We start from the raw sequence: 22,392 nt of genomic DNA, 5'->3' as shown, positions 1-22,392 counted from the left end.
AATGCTTCCACAAAACCCACTTCAGATAGATATAATTCAATCAGAAATAGACCTCCTAGAACAAATCACCAAAAATCAACACAGTAAAGAAAATTTAAAACAATTGGCCCTTGAAACCGTCAACATCAGATATCCAGAAGACTATTGGATAAGAATTTATACTGATGGCTCGAAAACAGACCCTCAAGGAAATGTAGGAGCTGGTATTTTTAGTAATCTATTTTGCTTCTATCTTCCAGTTGGTTATAATCTATCTGCCTATGATGGAGAAATTGAAGCTATACATGTTGCCTTAAATCAACTTTTATTCCATATGGATAAATTCACAAATGCCGTCATCCTCTCAGACTCAAAAGCAGCCATTTTGTCCATAAATAAAACTGACCACCCCTACACAGAACAAATCAATAATTGTCAAAAAATACTTGCAAATTTAAAAGAACGTGGCAAAACAGTTGTGTTACAATGGATCCCAGGACATTGTAATCTACATGGGAATGAACAGGCTAACACATTCGCTAAGAAGGGTGCCAATCTCAAAATAAACGCACGGAAACCTTTGTCATTTAGCTCAGTAAAACAATATATCAAGCAACTACAAAAAAATAATCACCAACAAGAACTGGACATAAACATTTCGCAACAACTTAGGAAATTACTGAAGGATATACCTCCTGAACCCAGAAGACTAGCAGTTGCAAGCTTTTGTCTTAACACTGAACATGACATCCTGGGTAAACACCTCAATCTTCTTGGCATCCTTCCATCAGCATCCTGCATTTTGTGCCATCAACAGGAAGACATGGATAGACATCTTGCAAAATGCCCTGCTCTGAAATCCTCCACGGAAGTCGACCGCTACTGGGAAGCCAGAGCCCGAATGTTTTTAATTACATAATCCGTAGTTTTGTTCACCACTTTCTTGTTTTTCCCTCAGCCAATGATAGTAAATATCATGTAGTAGCCATTAGACAAATAAATAAATATAGTCATGATCGCGTTTTATCCCCAGGAAAGACCCGGTACTCTATTTGATAGATGACTAAGTCAACCTTGTGGCTGTGCTGGAATTCTGTCTTATGATATAATTCTTGTTCTTTGGTATAGATTTTGTACTTCAACATGTAGGCTCTAATTTTATATAATTAACGCCAGTTTAGCACTAAAGGAGGCTCTATTGTGACATATAATTAATATAATTTCTAACTAGAAACCACAGAACAGCAGGAGAGAGAGAGGGAGAGAGAGAGAGAGAACTTTTTTTTATGAGGAACTTTATTGAACATGTTCCATTACAGTTTGTAATACTACATGTTCTGGTTTACATCAATATTGCATGGCGAGAGAGAGGGGGGGGGGTAGATTTTTTTTTAACCATTTGTGTTATTAGTTACTCTGCAACAAGGTTCACGTTATGTTACATGCGCTGTGATAAATCTCGCTCGAAATGTTGTCAAGCCAGCAGATGACTGAGAACTGTCGACAGCTTGCCAGTCGAAGCAAAGCCGAGTGCACATGAACATTGCTGATAGTTTGTGCAGCTCTTCTTGCGTCTATTCTACTCCTCGCCAAGCAAGTTCCTTGCTGCACTAAAGTTGTCCCTGTGGTTTGCATCTTGATTGAGATTGCAGCTGTCTCATGGGGCTGCAAAACAGAACAGAAATAAGCTTCTAAAGGACTGCAGTATTTAAAGAAGTTAAAAGCAATCTTCTCTCCCATATTCGTCTTTAGACTTTGGCTCAGTCATCCAGATTTGTCAAACATAAGGAGTCCAAACAGAGTAGTTGACTACCTGTCTGCTCTGAAGATGGAACCTTATGTAGTTCTGAAATGGAAATGTCAAGTTCCAGGACACGGTGAATACCAGGTGCCTAATTCTAACCTCCTCTCCCATTGTAAGTGAATTAAATTTAGACTTACACTTAAATTGTAGTATTTATGTAAAGTACAGCATCCTAAATAGCTACAGGATTAATTTTCCGTTCACGAATTTTCAGATTTAAATTTTACCAAGTCCAAGCGAAATTGGTTGGTGGCTTATTTTTTGTGCTGAATACTTAACAGTGAATGTGTAATTTGTGGTCTCTTTCTCCAGAATTGTTATCATACAGTATGAAAAGACATTTTGTTTTCAAGTTGAGAACAGAGTAATAGATATGAAAATGTTGTCTTTATTCATTTTAATTTATGAACGAAAACTTTTTTTCTTTTTTCTTTTTTTTGTGCATACAGTAAATAGAGTTTTTTTTGGTACATAAAGTAAATATATTACGTGGGTCACTGCTTTATTTCTTCATCATATGATAGTTACATTTAAAATTTTTGCCACCTAAAAATCTGTTGCCTTTAGCCAAGATTGAACTCCTATTTCTTTTCTCAATTGCTGCATCATCGGTAAACAAATGTACAAATTATAACAAATTGACGTTTATAACATGTTGGCAGCATTGAAGAAGTCCTTTGAGCATATGTACATCCCACAGGAACGTCAACCATTCATATACATGAGTCTGGAGTTGGACCCTAGGAATGTGGATGTGAATGTCCACCCAGCCAAACATGAAGTGCACTTTCTACACGAAGATTCCGTTATTGATAAAGTGAGAAGTGCAGTGGAGTCCAAGCTGTTGGGCTGTAACACAGCAAGGAATTTCTATGCACAGGTAAGTCATGTAAAGCAGTAAATTGTAGCACAAAGAGAAAATTACTTGCACAGATAAGTGACCTAGAACAGTGGATTGTAATACAGATGAATTCTACACAAAGTTCAGTTATCAGGAGCCGTTGATTGCAGTACAGTACATCAAAATTTTCCACAGAGATAAGTAGTCAGGAATAGTTGACTGTAACATATTGAGAAAGTAGGTAAGTGATCAGGAACAGTGAACTGTGGTGTAACTACTTGAATTCCTGATTGTAAGTCACATTTTGGTTGAAAATAAGTGGAGCATTGTAATGACTACGTCACACATAGATACATCAGTCTGAGCAGAAAAATAACCGAAGTGACAGTTAATACTGTGAAGCAAAAGGCATCAATATTCATCTGAAGTGCAGGATTCCAGTTGTTTTTGCAATAAACAGGAAACAGTTGGCACTACTGCAGAACTGCTCTTTATCTGGGTACAGTACTATTCACGTCCAGTTGCATGTGTGTTCACTGGTGTTTATAGCAAGAAAAGAACAAAACATTCTTCGGAATATAGAAGAAATGTTGAAAAGGCCAGAAATCATGGTGGAGAATATATTAACCACAGCGGTAAGGATGTCCCTAAAAAGTGACTAGTGAAGACTGCAAATGCCAGAAAGAGTGTTTTAACCTGACAACATGGTATTTAAAAGTCCCTGCACTAGGCGCTAAAGTGGTATTTAAATGCTCTAGTAGAATGGAATTTATATTACTTCACTCCTTTATTTCAGTTTTCGAAATGGTTAAACATAATATAACCATATGACAGTAAAAAACATACTCTCTGCGATACAGTTGAGAAAACCACATATTCATATCTGAAATTGATTACAAACTATGGCAGTCATGCTGAATATGTACACGTGTATGTAAAATCACTTCAGAACTCACCTAGAGAGCTGCATATATGCGTATGGCAACTAGGTCTGAGGGATTAAAAAGTAGGTGAATATGACAATTGAATGCCTAACAACATTTTTAAATATTGCTAGCAAGGATCAGCAAGACTGGTTCTTACAAGGTATATGTGCCACTGATATAAAACGACACGGGACGAGAAATGAGAAAAAAACCTAATAGAGTGAAATCTTTCAAGTATTACATCAGGTTGGAAGTACAAAAATCGAGGTATGTAGAAAAGCCTTCTTTATTATTTGAAGAGTGGAAATGGCAAAAGTTCTAAGTGCCATTCAGAAAATTTCACAGGAAACAATAAAAACTTCTCAATTTCTGAACTTAATGTTTTGTGTTCAAAATAGACATATATTTGTACAGGATATATGTTAGTATAAGACTTAAATACACTTTCTTGATAATTGGAATGTAGTATAAAATATAAAAAAAAGGAAACTTATAGAATATTCTAAATACCTTGTCCATCTCACTCATAGTGTTCCAAATGCCATGTTTTGTAGTTAGGTATTACAACATGTACATCACAAAGGGGTGATAATATAAGGTCATGTAGACTAAAAAAAATGTCTTATTATATAGTCACGGCGCTGTTATTCCCAGCATGACTCCTCCTCTTTGCTTAGGTCTTAGGAAGTGAAGGCTCTATAAAGTCTAGATAGGTAGTATCGTTCGCCATTTTTGTTCTTTCGTTGCCGAGCTACCATACGAGGAATCTATTTGCCACACCATTAAACATTATCATGTTGTAGCTCCTATGATAATAAATCAAACGCACTGTAATTGAGCGGCAAATAACGTCTTCGTGTGCTTCAACGAGTTAGATACTATAGAGAGGCTGAAGACCTCTGATAAGCGCTCCCTGCAGAGGCCAACAGTACTATGGATCGTTCCCTAAAAAACATAGCGGTCTATAGTACCGCCAGCCTCCACAAGGAGTGCTTATCAAAGGTACACTGCAACGAGTTGGTACATGTATTATATTTTTCAGATATATCAATATTTAATTTAAACATTTCGCTATAGGTTTTGTAAAAAGCTGATTTATAAATGAAAAAGTAATAATTAAGACTTCAAAATTTCCAAAAATTTCTCATTCCCTTGGATTTAAAAGAAATGTACCGTAAATCATAATATTCGTTGCTGGATAATTAAACCCTCTCAATACAGGTACCATTGCCGCAGAGAATTATAAGATAAGAAGTATTGAGCATAAGCGAAATATCTGTATTAATAAGTTTGTACCGTCAAGAGTTTAGTATTTATTATGTTTATAGGGCCTACTCCAATTTTCTTTTTATTAATGCGTAGGGCTCTTTTTGTTAACAAAGAGGAAAGTTAGCACTTGCACCACACACAATTTGTCATTATTGTTCAAAATAATGTAAGAACAGTTTTATTCTGCAAAAGCCTCTGCCTAGTTGCGAGACACGTGTGAGATCAATGTTTGTTTCAAATTATATTAGACTACACGATGTCTCCATCACGCGACAGTATTTGTTTCAAATTATATTAGACTACATGATGTCGCCATCACGCGAAAAGAAGTGTACCTAGCTGTGGCTCCTGTTGTTTCTGATAACAATGTTAATCGTAAGTATCTTATCGTTTCAATAAATGTGGTGAGTTATGATCATGAGTAACTTTCTATTAGTGTCATTCTTTAATTATTATGTTGCATGCTAAGAGGTTATTTGTAGTTTTAATAATTGCAGTTTTCAAAAGTTCTCTGTGTTAATTCCAATTTCAAATTAATTTTTCTCAATAACTTAATTACTGGATATTTTTTTTTTTAATTTTCGCCACTACCTTTCCTATATTTTACTCCTATTAGTTACATACGTCGTCTCTCTTGAAATCACCTGGTGAGCACTGAATTACATAATTTCATATTAGGTTAGATTAGCTATAAGGTAATTAAATTTGTGAAGAAGTCAAAAAATTATTTATTTTTCTTCTGCCGATTAAATTCATCCGTCTTTAGGTGCTTTGCTTTGGTTGCATCGAGTATATCTTGTCATTTAATATCTGGGCTGTATTTAGTGAAACTAATAAAACAGGCCTACAGCTGTTATAAAACGTAAAGTTTTGTGTGTATTTTACTTTTTACTTATTAACATAGTCTTAATATGTAACTCAATTCACAATAATACTAACTTCATCACAGTCATTTCCTACAACATCCGAGCCACGCCCCTTTGTTTTGACTAACCGAAACATGGAGGACCAATGTTCAATTGTCTTCAACTTTCTGAGGTCTTTGTCCTCTCTATAGTATCTAACTCGTTGGTGTGCTTTCTGTGAACGCCAACGAAAGAGCCAAAATGGCGGGCGATTATATTAAGTATTATCGAGCCTTAAGAAATGAATAGCGTCTTCATCAGTGAATCACAAGACGCACACGTTTAAATGTAACTGACCTGCAATGCGATTGGCTGCCGGAAATTAGAGCGATGGGACTATAGTTTCAGGATTATTGTTCCAATACTCAGTTTCTGCAAAGTTCTTAATAAAAAGAACCTTTGCATAGTCTGGTAGAAACGATATCATGTTTTTCAGATCTGCTATTTTAGCAACTGGTAACATAGGTTGTGGGAATACATGCAGAAAAGTATCTCTTATCTTAGTAGGAAGTTTTCCTGTCCTCATAATGTTCATCACCTTCCATTTTAGGTTTCTGTGAGTTTTCATGGTAAGAGCTTTCCTGGTAACTATTTGGTTACATGAATCATATTTAATTTTGAGATCTCACATTTTGAGGTCATAATGACAGAATCTGCAGGATATTTTAGGTCGAAGAAATCATCAGATTCAATCTCCATGACATTGAAGATGTCGAGCAGTTTCCACAACATAATGCAAATCTCTTGGAATGCATGCCTTGCAGACTCTCTTTCTCATCTCAGTAAGACCAAAATCACGGTCACAGATCAAGAAGCTGTGAGCGTTATAAGAACTTCTAGTGTAACTTCCTCAAAGGGCATTTCATTCATTCACAGTGTTCTGCCCGAGGGCAGGTCTTTCACTGCAAGCCCAGCATTCTCCAGTCTTTCCTATTTTCTGCCTTCCTCTTTGTCTCCGCATATGATCCATATATCTTAATATTGTCTATCATCTGATATCTTCTTCTGCCCCGAACTCTTCTTCCATTCACCATCCCTTCCACTGCATCCTTCAGTAGGCAGTTTCTTTTCAACCAGTGATCCAGCCAATTCCTTTTCCACTTTCTGATCGGTTTCAGCATCATTCTTTCTTCTTGCAGTCTTTCCAACACAGCTTCGTTTCTTACTCTGTCCATTTCACATGTTGCATCCTTCTCCATATCCACATTTCAAATACTTCTATTCGCTTCTCTCCACTTCATTGTAATGTCCATGTTTCTGTCATGATGTACCAAAGACATAATAAGGAAAGTCATTACGCGATTTTTGTTTTGACCTGCGCAATTATCAGACTAAATGACTAATTTCCTCTTGTTCAAATTCCCTCCTTCTTTTATTAATTTCAATAAGCACGATACAACTTCATTAGTCCCACGAGAGGCAGTGCTCTCATCCCACATACACATAACACGATCATGAGGATCTGCAACATGTAAGCCTAAATCATAACAATTGAGCTGTCTGCTATAAAACATGTTGCTGTGGGTAAGGTTTGGAACTAGTAACACTTGCTGAAGATCAACTGACATTACTGTTGTTTCACTGTGTGGAAAACGTGCATCGTAACAGTCTCAAGTACTTCCTTACATTTTGTATGGTGCAAGTTTCGATACCTTTTCACATCATGGGATTGAGTCTATTTTGACTGAAGAAATTTCACAAGCAGAACCATCACATGTTTTGCACGTATCAGTTCTTAGCCGATGAAATGAAGCATTTGGAAACTCCTTATTGAAAACTTTATCATAGAACTTATATAACTAACCACACTTCCTGGATACTTTTCTTTAAATGCCTGATGCATCCTGTTGATATTCAAATCCATGCTCGGCCTGACAAGTGCTTTCAACCATTTCAGAAAGCCTGGTACTGTGATCCAACTGCTGTATTGAGTGTCAAATACGCTTCCTTCTGGTGTGTCTTTCGTCAATTGTGAAGCCATTCATTTCCCTAGCATTGATGCAAAGCATCATTGTGATATTTCTGCCACATTTACCTAATTTGCTTCTTGTCTTTAAGAGCCAAGACTTTCAAGTTACTTGAATGCACTGAACTTACACCAGTTTCATTGCAGTTGAAAATTCTGCTTGGAGGGAACGAATATTTTCCTATTAGTTCCTCTAGTTTGGCAAAAAAAAGCATTCACTTGTTCCCGTTAAAGCCTGGAGCTCTCTGCAGGCTTGTTAATTGAGCACAACACAAAGAAAATTCGGAATACTGCTTGATAAATCCATGATAAAACTTGTTTCCCACTATCTGCTTTGTTCTGTTGAATTGCTGTGGCAATTTCAAGTGCTCAGCAAGATCGTAGACTAGAGTAAGAAATTCGATTTTGTTCAGGATAGGAAACAATTGTCCAGATGTTTAAGATATTTTACAATTTATTTTCCAATTCATTGTCGAATGTTCTTTAAAGGATTTATTGTAATTCATTCTCCCCTCTTAAGGGCACAAACCCCCAAACACGGTCTCCCAAAGTGCTTCTTGGCACAGAGAAGTGATCTGCTGCTTCACTCCCTGCCAGTACTCTCTGTTGACAGTTATTTTCCCTTTTTAGATGCTGTCATCCTGTTAGAAGTCACTGAAAGCAAATGATGGCATTATTGTATGTGCCACAATAATTATTTTTCTGTTTGGTACTGGAAACACTGGTAGTGTCCAGTATTGGGACCATGTGGTAATTTAGAATAAAATGCAAAAAATTAAAATCTAAATGCTTTTGTCTAGTAAAATTTACGTCTCTTTCAGCTGTCTATCCCAACAACGAATGCTAGTTTTGTGAAGTGGTTATTTGTTGCCATCCACAACGCACATTGCACTTTTGTTTGAACATCCATTTTGTATACAATCATTAAGATGGAATGGGTATTATTGCTTTTGCTCGATTGCTGCATGTCATGGCTAGACTCTAGAATACAAATAACCAAACTGTTCTAGCATTAGTGACCATTCCGAGTTGAGCTGGAGAAAAAACAAGCACTGATCAGTAGAGGGGGGAAAAAAGGAGTGGCATGTGATTTTATTGTTAATTTGTTTTAATGTCATTACATGCCTTTCCTTACACCTTAATATAACACTGCGTAACAAATTTTAACTCAAGAAATGGATTCGGAACACCTCAAAATCTGTGCTTCAGTGGCTGGTCATGATAATATCTTTGAAAAATATTGGAGTGCAAGAGGTCAAATGACTTTATTGTCAAACGCCTGGCATTAGAAAACAACAACAACAAATTTTAACTTTTTTTTTTTTGTGCTGTGCATATGATGCATGTTTTATATATAATTTGAGGCTCCGGAATACGAATATGACAATAATAATCAGTTGTTAGTTACGGTTTTTGAGAAATTTTCGAATTATATCTATTCAAAATACTGCTTTATATAATGACACTAAGGTCAAATATTCACTGTTCAGAAGATTACAGTTTTCTTTTTCTGCATTTTCTTTCATACTGGGAATCAGGTACATCACGAGATAAAGTTCAACAATAGTCTGCTAGCATATTGGTACTCCACTGTCCTTGGTATCTTTTTTCCATAGTTGACATTTCTTGATGAAAGTGCTCACCTTGCTCATCACTGAAATCGTCACAATTCTTGGGGGGAAAAGTCAAGATGGAAGTGAAGGAAGTGAATTTTCAGGCACATGTTACAACCCATAGTTTTATAAGCCAACAGTAAATTTTGCACTAGTTCTTTATAGTTCTCACTTCTGCGGTTACCCAGAAAATTTCATACAACCTCCTTGAATGCAATCCAGGTGGCTCTCTCTTTTCCTTCCAACAAAGATTCGGTGTGATTGTCCCTCATTATTTCTCTAATTTGTGGTCCGTTGAAAACTCCCTCTTTTACTTTCGAGTGACTAATAGCAGGAAATTTTTCCTGGATATATTTAAATGCTTAATTTTATAATTCATCCCTTTAACAACATTCTTTATTAAGTGGAGTAACGGTCAGTGCGTCTGGCCGCGAAACCAGGTGGCCCGAGTTCAAATCCCGGTCAGGGCAAGTTACCTGGTTGAGGTTTTTTCCGGGGTTTTCCCTCAACCTTATACGAGCAAATGCTGGGTAACTTTCGGTGCTGGATCCCAGACTCATTTCACCGGCATAATCACCTTAATTTCATTCAGACGCTAAATAACCTGAGATGTTCATACAGCATCGTAAAATAACCCAATAAAATAAAAAAAAAATTCTTTATTAACCCTAACTTAATGTGTGAAGGGGGTAAAATTATTTTACTTTGAAGTACAAGGGGTTGATGTATAATATTTTTCTTCCCTGGCTCTAGTGATTGTTGTTTTATTTTATAATGTTTATCTCGAGCGCAACTGTCTCATTTGCACAGAAAGCAGCAAAATTTTGTGTAACCTAATTGAATTCTAAGAAGCAATATTAGAACCTTCAAATCGGCACATGTAAACCATTCGTAATTTGAATATTATCATTAAAGCACACTTTAAAGAAATACACGTCTTGCACAGAATACTAACAGCACGGAAATCTCCTGGTAAACTGAAGCTATTTCATATTGCAAGTCTGATTCTCCCCCTCCAAATGGAACCAAAAAGAGCAATAAAACAATTTCCACTTTTAGAAGTCATTTTGACAAGGTGGTCTATTGCAAAATATAAATTATAGTAATGTCATTAAAGCTCACAGTGAAAGAAATGCACATCTCAAGTAAAATCAGGTAAACACAAGCGAATTCATACTGTGAACCTGTATCACATCAAATAGTCTCGTAAAAGGACAATAAAATAATTTCCGTTTCTACAAGTGCTTCTAATATGTTTTCACATAATGGGTCGTTACATTTCTAAAACAAAGTAGGTACAGACGGAATACGGTGATTTTTTTAAATAGAATGCATATAAAATGAATTATATTGTCATCTAGAAAACCCGAACTGATGGAACATTTTGTGTGTTATTTTTTAATTTGAGAGGTCGAAATTAGTAAGAATTTGTTAGTTTTATGTCTGGCGCAAAATGGGTGTTGACCAATGTAATTTGATATCAGCAAAGAAAATATTCTTACACCAAAAACTCATGGTAAATTAACTGCAGTAGTTTTGTACGGAAATGTTGTCTATTTCTATATAATTTCATCGTAACAATTTATTGTACTGAAGTACAAAAGGATGACTAAGAGAATTTTTTTTTATAGTTGGTCATGACTTCCTGCAATATTATGGCATGATTTTAAGCTACTTACTAGTGTCCTAGAGTTATTCCCCTGTCTTCTGTTTTTAGTACACCTAGGAAACTTGGTAACCCCACCTTTAGTTTAGGGACACAGTGTATATTGGAAAGTTACAAGAAGCAATTGATGCATTGTTGACAAATTTTCCTGTCTCTTAGGCTACAGTTACACTATAATAACTAAACATTGGAAGTTATGCAAAACCGAAACACTACATGCTAATTAGGTAAAATTATGTGAACTGTTCCGTCTCTTTCTCGGAGAGATTATTATTTCCTGAATAAACTCGAAAGTGGAGTTTTACTGGGTCATGGGACCGATGTTTCAGTTTGTTTAAGAAAAAGTGAAATAATTACTGCCCATATCCTATTAGTTATTATTAGGCTTTACATAGAAAAAAAAAAGAGAACCATTACTTAGAAGATTGTTTGTCTTCTTAAAAAAAGTGAAAAAAAAAAAAGACAGTTATGAAAAATTGTTCTCTAAACATAATTTTAACGTTATTCCTATTGTAAACTAATCTGACCAGCAGAAGTCAGTTTGCGTCTATTCGTACTTGCTAATGATGTTTCCACTTTCGTCTCTTAGGTTTCTTGTTGCTCTCCTGAAACTATTCCCTAGGACGCTCCTCTGCTGGACCAAGTGTCAATTTTCAGGACAAGATACTGGTGATTCACAAGATCTGATTGCATTTAACATATTTTTCAGGAAAGTTACAGTACAATTCAACCATTAACTGTTTTTAGCTAAAATTTCCCTAACACTGGGATTACTTGCATACCATTTATTTGAAACACTCTATATAAAGTGTCATTACCATTGCTTACAATTACACAATGTCATCACTACCTCTTTTCCTCATATGTGGCCAAGAACTTGCTCTATCTTTTACAAAAATCACTTTGTCCTCGTCACATATGTAATAGCTCCTTCTATGTAATCTGTGGCCTTTTACCGGAAAAAAAGTACATATATATTCGACAGGGTTAAAAGATGGAACTGAATTCTCTACTGCTAACTTTATGTAAGGTCAAGCCTAATAGTAACCAATACAAACTGGGCAGTATAAAATTTTAATATTCCACGTTGGTCAAGAAAAAAATTACTCGCATGAGACTCGAACTTGCTCTCATCCACATGACAGACAACATCTGAGGTACTGAGATGAACGGCCATGCTTCTGAAACTGAAAACCATTGACTTCTGTGGCATACTACAATAACTGGAAGAAACATAATGCGTATTAAGTACTAATTATGTATTTTTTTTAATGAAGATAATTCTAAATCTACAACATAGGCGAATACTAATAGAAGTGAAAATGTTTTGTTTTAAAACAATATGCAATCGTAATAATCTTAGTTGTAGTGTACTGTGCAGTTATTAAGTATGTAATCTTGATATTTTGTATGGGCATGTATTTGCCAAATAATTTATATATTAGTAATGTAATATTCGGTAGGTTGGCTTTGCCTAGGTTACAATGAACTTGAAGCACATGTTTTAAAATCTTGTCAAATCGCTAGCAATTTGAAATAGTTTCGAAAAATATTTTGTTCAATATTGATCAAACTTTAAAGAAGTTTTCTTGTAACGTATTGAATTGGAAGAAAAATTTTGTCGTACACAAGCAGCTTAAACCTTATTTTTATATTGTTTTAAATCATGAATTTAAATACAGAAATTGCTCAGATTTTCTTCTTTTCATGCACTTTATTTTCATCTGAATTTATTTAGAAAATGTGCAAGAGAGTACCAGTATTTCTGTTTAACTAATTCCATGCGTAACTCTTCACCATTATTTGGAATATTACCTGCATCGTCTGCATCTATGATTGTACAGCTGCAGATGGTGCTCTCCCTCTCTAGAACCGTCCGGATGTCTATCAGGCTCCTGGTATCCACGAACCTGTCAAGCAATGCAAACTCAACATAACATTGAACAACATAGCTAAATTGCACACTTTGAAGTGTGCTTTCCTCAAACATTTTACTTCATTACTATGATCTTATTGAACATTTTGAAATCCACCCGTACTTAGTGGCCAAGCGTGTATAAATCATAAATGTTTATTTAATTGACTTACAAATCAGTGCATTGTGGTGAAGGATGTATTTTTTACGATTATTTATAATTAGGGCTCGTAAGTTGATGACATAAAGATCACAAGAAAAACTCCTCTCTGCTTCAATTGACATCATAGCACATACTTCAAGTGACCAAAGTCCACTGGAAGAAAACTCCATCAAAAACTCTGAAGTCAGTGTCTTCACCTTGCAGAACCTTCTTGACTTAGACATTGACTGGCACCCAATGTTGTTTTCCAATTCTTTTTTCATTTTCTCTCTAACTTCTTGTGCAATTTTTCCTACTAACTGTTGGAAATGTTCTTCGAAGCCTTTAATTTCTTTGACAGCTGAAAGAATGCTCTCATCTCTTTTCTTTAGCCATGTTATTATTGTTGCCAAAATTGAAAAGTTACCATTGATATCCTTTAATTTGAGGATCAGCCAGCAAACCTTGAGAAACTGCTATACCCTACAAGTAGCACTTTCTCTATCGATACGGTTTTCACCTGTCAGATACAATATGCTGACTGCGAGCACTGCGACTGCAGTATTTCTACTGTTCTGTTGAATGAGGCAATCACGTCATACACGTAATCAGGAGTTAAGGTTCATGCAACTGTAAGGCAAATTCCTGCATGACGCAGTAGACTGTGGAATGTAGACACTGATTACTCCGGAAAAAAATTCCGTTCAAAAGAAGAAAAAAGGAATAATGCAACAAAAAGTAGAACATTTCCTAAAAAATGACCAGTAAAGAATACAAGACCAAAAAAATCCAAATAAACGCAAAATAATAGTAAGCTATATTGGTTTGTGCTGAAGTGAAACGAGTTTCTATTGTATCCTGCATTGTCTGTGATGCCTCAGAAAAAATATGATATTTCATCAACTTCCGAGCTCTATTCATCACATGTCCACACCTGTGAAGGTTATCTTCCGACTGACACTAAAGAAGGTAGGCTTGCACATTGCAAGTCTCCATGATGGTCAGCACAACACACAACTACTGCTCAGACAACACTTTCCGTAGGCCATGCTTTGCAGAATTGCCCAGTGTTAGTATTAATTATTACTCATATTGTAAATTTCTGTACGTTACACTATTTAATATGAATACTGCAATAATCTTACTCTCGCCTTTCTGTATTTGTTGTGAATACCAGAAAAGCATTACAGCACTTTTGATTTCTGGGACTGATGCATTAAAGTTACACGAAAATCATAAGCAGACTGAACAAGTGCTACAAAGAGGGAACAGTCCGTCTCAACAAAATCGTAATAAAAAAAGAAACGCTACGCATTCTCGTATGTACTGAATACTTAGTCTTCTCGAAATTATTTCATGGAGTGAGTCTTGATGGGCGTCCCCCTGTATGTAGGCAACAGTTTCGTACGGACTGTTCACAAGTAGCACATATACAGGGGCTCTTGTTAACTGCATATGCTCACTGTGTTGCAAGCGAAACTTAGACAGTAAGGAAGCTCCAATGTTTGTTTCCGTATCTGTACAGTTGGGATGTTCGTTCTGTGCCGGTGAGAATCATGTGGTAGCTAGCCAGTGAGCCTACACTCTCGCGCATGCGCAGAATATGGCAAGTGGCCAGTCTCGCAGAAAGCCTTGGCTGTGTAACGTCGTCCTGCCACGTGCGTGATAATTGCTGTTTGTTAGTTTAGTTAGTTCATATTCATATTGTTTATTTATTATCGCGGCAAATTGCAGTTGTGTGTGTTTGTGTAGACTAAAATGCCTCCTATTCAGTCTAAACTTGGCGCAAAAACACTGCATAGCCAAACTCGGGAAGTTGTGAACAATATACATTCTTTCATGAAGAGTGAAGCAGCTTCTGGAGACTTTTTAATACCGCTGAAAAAGGTGCAAGAACGAGTGAGTGCAGCAACTAAAGTGCCCGAAAGAACAATAAGAAAGATAATTAAAGAAGGGAAACAGTGTGAGGAAGAAGGGACCTCTTTTTGGAACGCCCGGTAAAGTTCATCGTGTACCGAAACGCATCACAGATGTTGATGATTTTGATAAAAGAGTTATACGACAGACAATTTATAATTTTTATATAAATGACAAAACAGTGCCCACTGTCAGTAAACTGCTACCTAAACTAAAAGATGCCATAAACTTTAACGGCGGTAGTACAAGTTTAAAGATCATTTTACGTGATATGGGGTTTAAATGGAAGAAGACAAGAAATAATAAAGCGGTATTACAGGAAAGGCATGATATTCGAGAACAGCGCGTATCATATTTACGCGCAATAAAGAAATACAGAGAAGAAGGTAGGCCTCTAATATACGAGGATGAAACGTATATTCATAGCACGCATACAAGACCAAAAAATTGGAGTGATGACAAAACCTCAGGTTTATGGCGCCTATTTCGAAAGGACCTAGGCTTATTATTGTTCATGCAGGGGGCCGAGCGGGTTTTGTACCTGGCGCATTTCTGATGTTTAAATCGAACAGGAAAACTGGAGACTACCATCATGAAATGAATGCCAACAATTACCAGAAGTGGATAACGGAAAAGTTGATTCCGAATTTGCCCCCTAGATCTGTTTTTATAATAGATAACGCACCTTACCATAACGTGCAGTTGCATAAAGCTCCCTCAAGTAATTCAAAGAAAAGTGATATGCAGGACTGGCTTAGAAGAAACAATGTGCAGTTTCAGGAAAATTTGCTGAAAGTGGAGCTTTACGGGCTCATTAAAACACATAAGCCACTTCATAAAACTTACGTGATTGACAATCTCTTAGCTATGAATGGACATTGTGTACTCAGATTGCCGCCGTATTCACCTGAGCTAAATCCATTGGAATTGATTTGGGCAGATATCAAGCAGTGGGTAGCCGGTCAAAACACAACTTTTAAATTAGAGCAAGTGATGAAATTGTGCCAACAACGGGTTGATGACATCAGTGTAGAAAAATGGGAAAAAGTATGTGAACATGTTGAAAAAATCGAAGATGAATATATTGAACAGGAAGGAATTATGGAAAATGTAATTGAAAGCTTCATAATTACGGGCTGAGACAGCAGTAGTGAAAGCGACGACGATGAAGATGATGATCATAACGAAAATCACGACGACAATGGTGGTGATATATCTGGTATCGAAAGTTTGATGATTAGATATATTGATTGCGTCTGTTTCTCTTCATTGCTATATAATTGAACCATGGATATCATGTTATGTTTATAATCAGTTTGTATTTATTATGATAACACGTGATGAGATAAGTGATACTGGACAACTGTGAGTGGAATGCGCCGTTCATCGCACATCCTGGAACCAACTGCGCATGATGATGTCACTACACGCTGCAGATCCCAGCCGAGGCGGTAAGTCACGTGTTTCTATAAACTCACTCTGTTGCTCAAGTAACCAAGCACACCGGCACAGAACGACCGTCCCAACTGTACATATTCGTAGATCTGTGGTTGATATTTTTGTATGCGGTTTGTAACAACTGGTGTTGCCTAAACCCCAAAAGACACAAAACCCTATATGGAAAAACATACTGTTTTATCGTCGTTAAAATCGAAATATTTCCACACATTCTAACATGCAAGCTATCAGAAAATCTGTAAAAACTAATTTCAAGAATTAAGGAGAATTCCCCATTCCAGACATTATAAAAATACTATAATAATAGTTCTCAAAGCAAAAGCCTTATATTTCTAGAAGTAAATAATCTTAAATCCCCAGCTTCCTGCTACTGAATTGCAGACGAGGAATACTGCTGGAGTAATAGTTCATGATAATTCAATTATTTGATCTAATAAAGAAGATGAAAGCCTCAAGGTCTTACCTTGTTGGCGAAACTCTTTGTCCACCATCATTAATTCCGTTAGGTATCCCATTCCATTGTCTGGTATCCTGGTGTAGCCAGATGTTCGGCTGGGTCCCTTCTCACTCCATGGACTCCTGTTGTTCCTGAAACATTTCAGAAATGTGGAATAGTAGATAGTAAAATTTTATTCGACGATGGAGAAGTTTTAAAGGCTATAAATGCCGTAATTTGGCTCACTTTAGAACAAAACTAAAGTTGGGTGTCCCATGATGTAGATTGACGCAATTAAATTAGTCTTATTGCTGAATGAGTGGATTCTATGAAACATATAGAGTTCACTCTCTGAAAATTTTCTCTGGTGCAGGTAGATGTCTCTGTAAACCTATAATACTGCAAGAAACTTCGATAGGTAATTGAGTCAGTGAAATATATGTAAATTCCTGGAATTGTTTCGAAAGTTCTGAAAGACTTGTAATGGTCGCCTAAAATTTTTGGAATGCTTGGAATTTAATTTAACACAGCTAGTGATACCAAGTGCAGATGGATTAGGGAAAGGGACTCGTGTGCTGGGGATGTGAGTTTGATTACACTCCGGCTGATAGATTATGATGATTATATTTTTTCTTTTCACAATCTCGGAGACAGTGCCGAAAATGCAATACACACTGTGCAGCTTTCCACATTCGAATGTGAAAGATAAAATGTACCGGTATACACTTTTTTTTCTTTTTGGCAACTAGTAAGTCTATTATTTAACGAGGTCACTCAGCATCAGCTAAATTGGTGGAATGGAGGTGATATCAAGGCAAAATGAATCCACGATGAGCTACAGGATTATGTGATCCAAACAAGTGATCAGACCAAGTGGGATACAAGCAGTTATGGGATTCAATGTATTTAAATTTCTGTCGACTTTGAGACCACTTCGATAACAGGAGCACCAAAGAAGAGATATGAGTTCTTGTCAATTTAGACGTTATTCGAGGTACCTGTGAGCTTTCTATAACAGTGACAGCATGTCCTATCAAATGCCTGGGACCAAGGATTATGTAATCATTTGTTCAGAAGGTGAAAAAGAGAAGGTACAAAAGTGGTTCCTGTTCTTTGGTGTGAGTGAAACTACAAACAGTCTCAAAACAATTACCCAGAATTTAAAATTGAATTGGCAAGATTTGGTGAACTTCGTCCACAACACACTCCTGAACATTTTTATGCCTCTGTATTTATCATGAGAACATGACACTGCTACTTGCATCATTATCAGAAATATCTAAGAGCATATCAGATTTTGTACAAAATGTCGATATGCGATGAGAACAAAGTGAAGTGCATGATGTCTGTGGCACTGCTAGATACATTCTTAATGTATTTTCACAAGATATCAGAGATGATGAAAGAATCTACAAACAATGGGTGAAAGACGGAGGAGGACACATCCAGAAAAAGAATATGTGGGTCTGTTACAGAGATACTGGACGCAGTGAGAGGTAAGCTGCCACATTCCTTAAACATGCAAATTTATTAACTCAAAACAATCTTCTTATTTTCAAAACCTGAAGAAAAATATTGTGCCCAATACAATAATTATTCAAATGACTTCAGTGAAAGTTATTGCTTTCAATACCAAGATGTGATACAGTCTGCTCATTGGGTGTCACATAGTTGTACTTTGTATGCTGCTATTATATATTTTGCTTCAAAAACTGAACAATTAGAACATGAATCCTATGTTATAGTGTCTGATTAAATGCAGCATGATAAGTTTGCAATAGCCCACTTCAATACTTTGCTGGTTGATCATTTAAAGACAAAGCATCCAAACATTTTGTTTTCACATACACAGTATCAATCTGATGGCACAGCCCAACATTTCAAACAGAGGTATTCTCTGTCCTGGATAACTTTACAGCCAGAGGAAGTTACTTAGAACTTTTCAGCTACTGCCCATGGAAAGGGACCAATAGATGGGTTAGGTGATAGGGTAAAACGACTGATACAAGAAGCTACCCGTGCCATGCTAGAACAATTGATCCTGAAACTGCTGAGTAATTTGCTGAATGTGCACAGCAGTTATGCCCAAAGATAGTGCAATGCAAGTGATATCAATTCAAACAGATCAGAAAAACTAAGAAAGTGAAATCACACCGGGAAAGAAATCTGCACTATGTCTGATACTAGAAATTATCATTACTTTCACTCTGTATCAAAATGCAGAATTGAATATTCTGTTATTGCATACGAAGTGCCAAAAAGGTTATTTGATTTTAAAGAAGGTGTTTTCTGTCCAGCAGCTGAATGTACCAGTAAGCACAGCAATGATAATACCGGTATTAGCATTTCAATAACACCAGGAGATTTTAAGAAATGAGTGAACATAGGGGGCTGGATTTTGGTACCATTCTCTGGAAAGAAAACTGTGAAACACTTTGCAGGAAATGTGGTGAATAAATTTGAAAACGGAAAAAAAAAAAAAAAAAAAAAAAAAATTCAAGTTAAATTCTTAAGATATGATGCAGAAACTTCTAAATTTCATTGGCCAGTGAACGATGATGAGTATAGTTGAAGATAAAAAAAAATATAGCAGTACTACCACAGCCAAGTTTTGATTACAGGCTTTAAAATTCTTTCAATTTTGATTTCAAGAATATAATTTTAGGCTAGGTGATATGTAAATATTGCAAGAAAAGTCATAAGTTGTGTTATATTGCATGGAGTTACACTTTATTTGGCATCAAAAGTCATTAGTTTCCGCTATATAGTATGGAGTTATGCTTTATATTAGCTTGTTATGTTGCACAAAGATGTGATTGTATTCTCTTCATTTCCTTTATTCTTTGTAGGGTAGTTGTACCAGTGAATGACCAATTAAGCACCTTGATAAGAATATTTGAATATAACCACTTATAAAAATAGCCATTCGACATAAGTAATAGGCTTTGCTGATTCCTGAAGAATCGCACTACTCATTTAATGAGTGAACTTTAATTTTTCTCTCATATTGGATAAATTTATGGCATCATATTTTTATGATTTAAAAATCACTAGTGAATGACCATATTGTTCTAGTAGTTGACCAGATGAGCACTAGTGAATGACCTCAAATGACATATGATGAATAATTGGAACAGACTGTGTTTTGGGGCTCTATGCAGTGATATATCTTATGTGCTATATATATTATATCTTTACTATTGTGGTTTTGGGTCCAATAATATTACATTTAAGAACTGGATTAAAAATATAAATTTCTTGAGAAATTGTTTAATGTTCAAGAATATTTCATACAAATGTATAACTAGGCCTTTTTACCGGTTTGATTTTCCATTACCGGTACAAATTTGTTTTATAATTACTCGCAAGAGGCTACATTGTAAGAATAACGTAGTAAAATGTATGCAAATAATTGCTTTTGATAGGCTATCTATATCAAAATTAAACTATTCAATTACTCCTAGTTTTAATTTAGAAATTTATTTCAAGCACTGAATAAATAATATATATTCTTATGCTAATGTAAGCATTGTAATTTTTATGACAATGTTACGATGTTTCTATTATATTTGGTCAATTTCATTTTGCAATTTCCAAGTATCCAGTCCACATCTTTCCACAACTTTCACTTCTGATTCTGTTTTATCCGTTTTCATCACTACCCCTGAAAAATACGTTCCTTTATATTTCACAATAACGTACTAGATTTTGCGATAGATAACTTCTTCTAATGTAGTGTTAGCACTAGTTTAAGAACTAGGCTCATACATTACTTTCAAAAAGTCAATGTTTCATGAATCAGTGTCAGATACAAGTAACATTACATCTGAGTCAATTTCTGTTTCGCTCTCAGATAGTTTTTTCTTTTTTGTTTGTCTCAGAGTCCTCTTCTTTGTAGTTTCTTTCTCTTTTTTTTCCTTTGCCTGCATATCTTCTTTACGTTGTTTCTTCACGTTTTACTTCTCTTTTATTTTTCTTTTATCATGATACTCTTTCCACTCTTTAGAAGTTATAGCAAATGGAACATCACGAGGGGTTCTTTTTATATTATTTCATTATTATTTTCTTCTACTTTTGGCCAATGCAAATTACTTTTTCAGACAGTTTCTGATGTCACATTATTTGATGGTCCTGTAGCATTTAGTTCATTAATACAACTTCCATCAACATCATTGCTTGGACTAATACTTTGGTTCCCATTTCCAATCTCGTATTACTTTCAATACTTCCAATCTCAGATGGTTCTGCACCAAATATTTCATTAATAATACTACTTTGTCGAAGTCATCACTTGATATAATACTCTGAATTCCATTTCCAGTAATCCTATTAGTTTCAACACATCCATTCTCCACACTTTTTCCATCATAACATTCTTCAAAATTCATTGCAGCATTTCTATGAGAATCTACAGATTCACTATTATTAGGAACCAAAATATTGACGTGAGTATCTTCTACTATTGCAATATTTCTCTGAATATTTACAAATCTATGATTATTTGGAACCAGAGGATTGCTCTGGCTGTTATCCAGAGCTCTGAATATAACTTCTGTATTCTTTATTGTCACAAAAGTATGTCTCTGTATTCTTTATTGTCACAAAAGGATGTCTTTTTAGAAAAAAATCCAGCCAGTTTTGCCCTGTGCGACCACCATTAAATGGGTTATTTCGTTTAATGTCTTTCATAACCTTCTTAACTGAATCTTTAACTTCGTCGCGATGCATGGGAAACCCCAATTTGGCTTTAGCAGTAATCCAATTTTCGAAAGGGCCTTCCTTGTCTTTCGTTAATGTAGCTGTGGAACCCATTTTTGCTCCAATGCTACTTTTCCATGTAATTTATTTATTAAAGTAGCTTTTGGAATTGTTATATTCTTTGCTATCCGTATTTGTACTCATTTGATTTCTATGTATTGCTTCTACAGCTGCACGGAGATCTCCTTCGCTATATTGAAAACATCCGTATGTTTTATTCTTTTTATTTCCTTCATGCGCCACTTTGGGTTGATTTGCAGAAAAATAAATTTAAAGGATTTCAATTGTTAATTTAAACTCATTTGAATATAAACCAGTAAATGTCTCTAGCCTCCAGTGAATGACCACTCAACTTTGGACCATGGTCATTTACTGGTACAAGTTTGTTTTTCGGTCATTCACTAGCACATACATATGAAACAACAGCCACAGATTTTGAATTTCGTGCTCAGAAATCAAGATAACGCATATGACGATATCACCAGTAAATGACCAAAGTAGTCATTCATTGGGGAAGACCCATTATTCAGATCCAGTGAATGACCACCCACGTTATTTATGCAACTTTATTGTTAGAATTAACTTTTTTACTGAAATCATTATTTAAATAGCTATATAATTAAATCCTTGCTTAATATCTACGAAAAATAACAAATAATTGCATTAAAAGGCTGCTATATGGATCGTTGTCATTAGTCTTACCTTATTAGGAGTGCAGGAAGGATTGCACATTTGATGCACACCTGAAGAAAACTGCCATATTTTATACACATTTACGTGATTCTGAGTGACCACTG

The 22,392-nt window shown here is 35.7% G+C and overlaps 1 protein-coding gene and 1 long non-coding RNA gene across 13 annotated transcripts in view; one reads left to right on the top strand and one right to left on the bottom strand.

Moving 5' to 3' along the window:
* Window positions 1-22,392, top strand: part of LOC138693821 (DNA mismatch repair protein Mlh1-like) — a 173,154-nt gene that overhangs the window by 39,853 nt on the left and 110,909 nt on the right. For 9 of the 12 annotated variants that reach the window (XM_069817641.1, XM_069817637.1, XM_069817639.1 and 6 more), the window contains one exon: window positions 2,484-2,663. Coding sequence is in view for 3 of the 12 variants with exons in the window: in XM_069817648.1 (XP_069673749.1) it covers window positions 2,446-2,663 (218 nt within the window). In the remaining 9 variants the exon portion in view is untranslated. Of the gene's footprint in view, window positions 1-2,445; window positions 2,664-22,392 lie in introns of all 12 variants that reach the window. The other 3 variants (XM_069817648.1, XM_069817645.1, XM_069817646.1) reach the window with 1 other exon arrangement.
* LOC138693822 (uncharacterized) lies at window positions 233-17,720 on the bottom strand. Its single transcript, XR_011330526.1, has 3 exons — window positions 16,865-17,720; window positions 12,785-12,879; window positions 233-1,644 (listed from the first exon to the last, which is right to left on the bottom strand). It is a non-coding gene; the product is annotated as an uncharacterized lncRNA (long non-coding RNA).

This window comes from Periplaneta americana, unplaced genomic scaffold (assembly GCF_040183065.1).
Source record: "Periplaneta americana isolate PAMFEO1 unplaced genomic scaffold, P.americana_PAMFEO1_priV1 scaffold_22, whole genome shotgun sequence".
In the NCBI taxonomy this organism is placed as follows: domain Eukaryota; kingdom Metazoa; phylum Arthropoda; class Insecta; order Blattodea; family Blattidae; genus Periplaneta; species Periplaneta americana.
The sequence above is the reverse complement of the archived record's forward strand: the minus strand, read 5'-3'. Positions and strand labels throughout refer to the sequence as shown.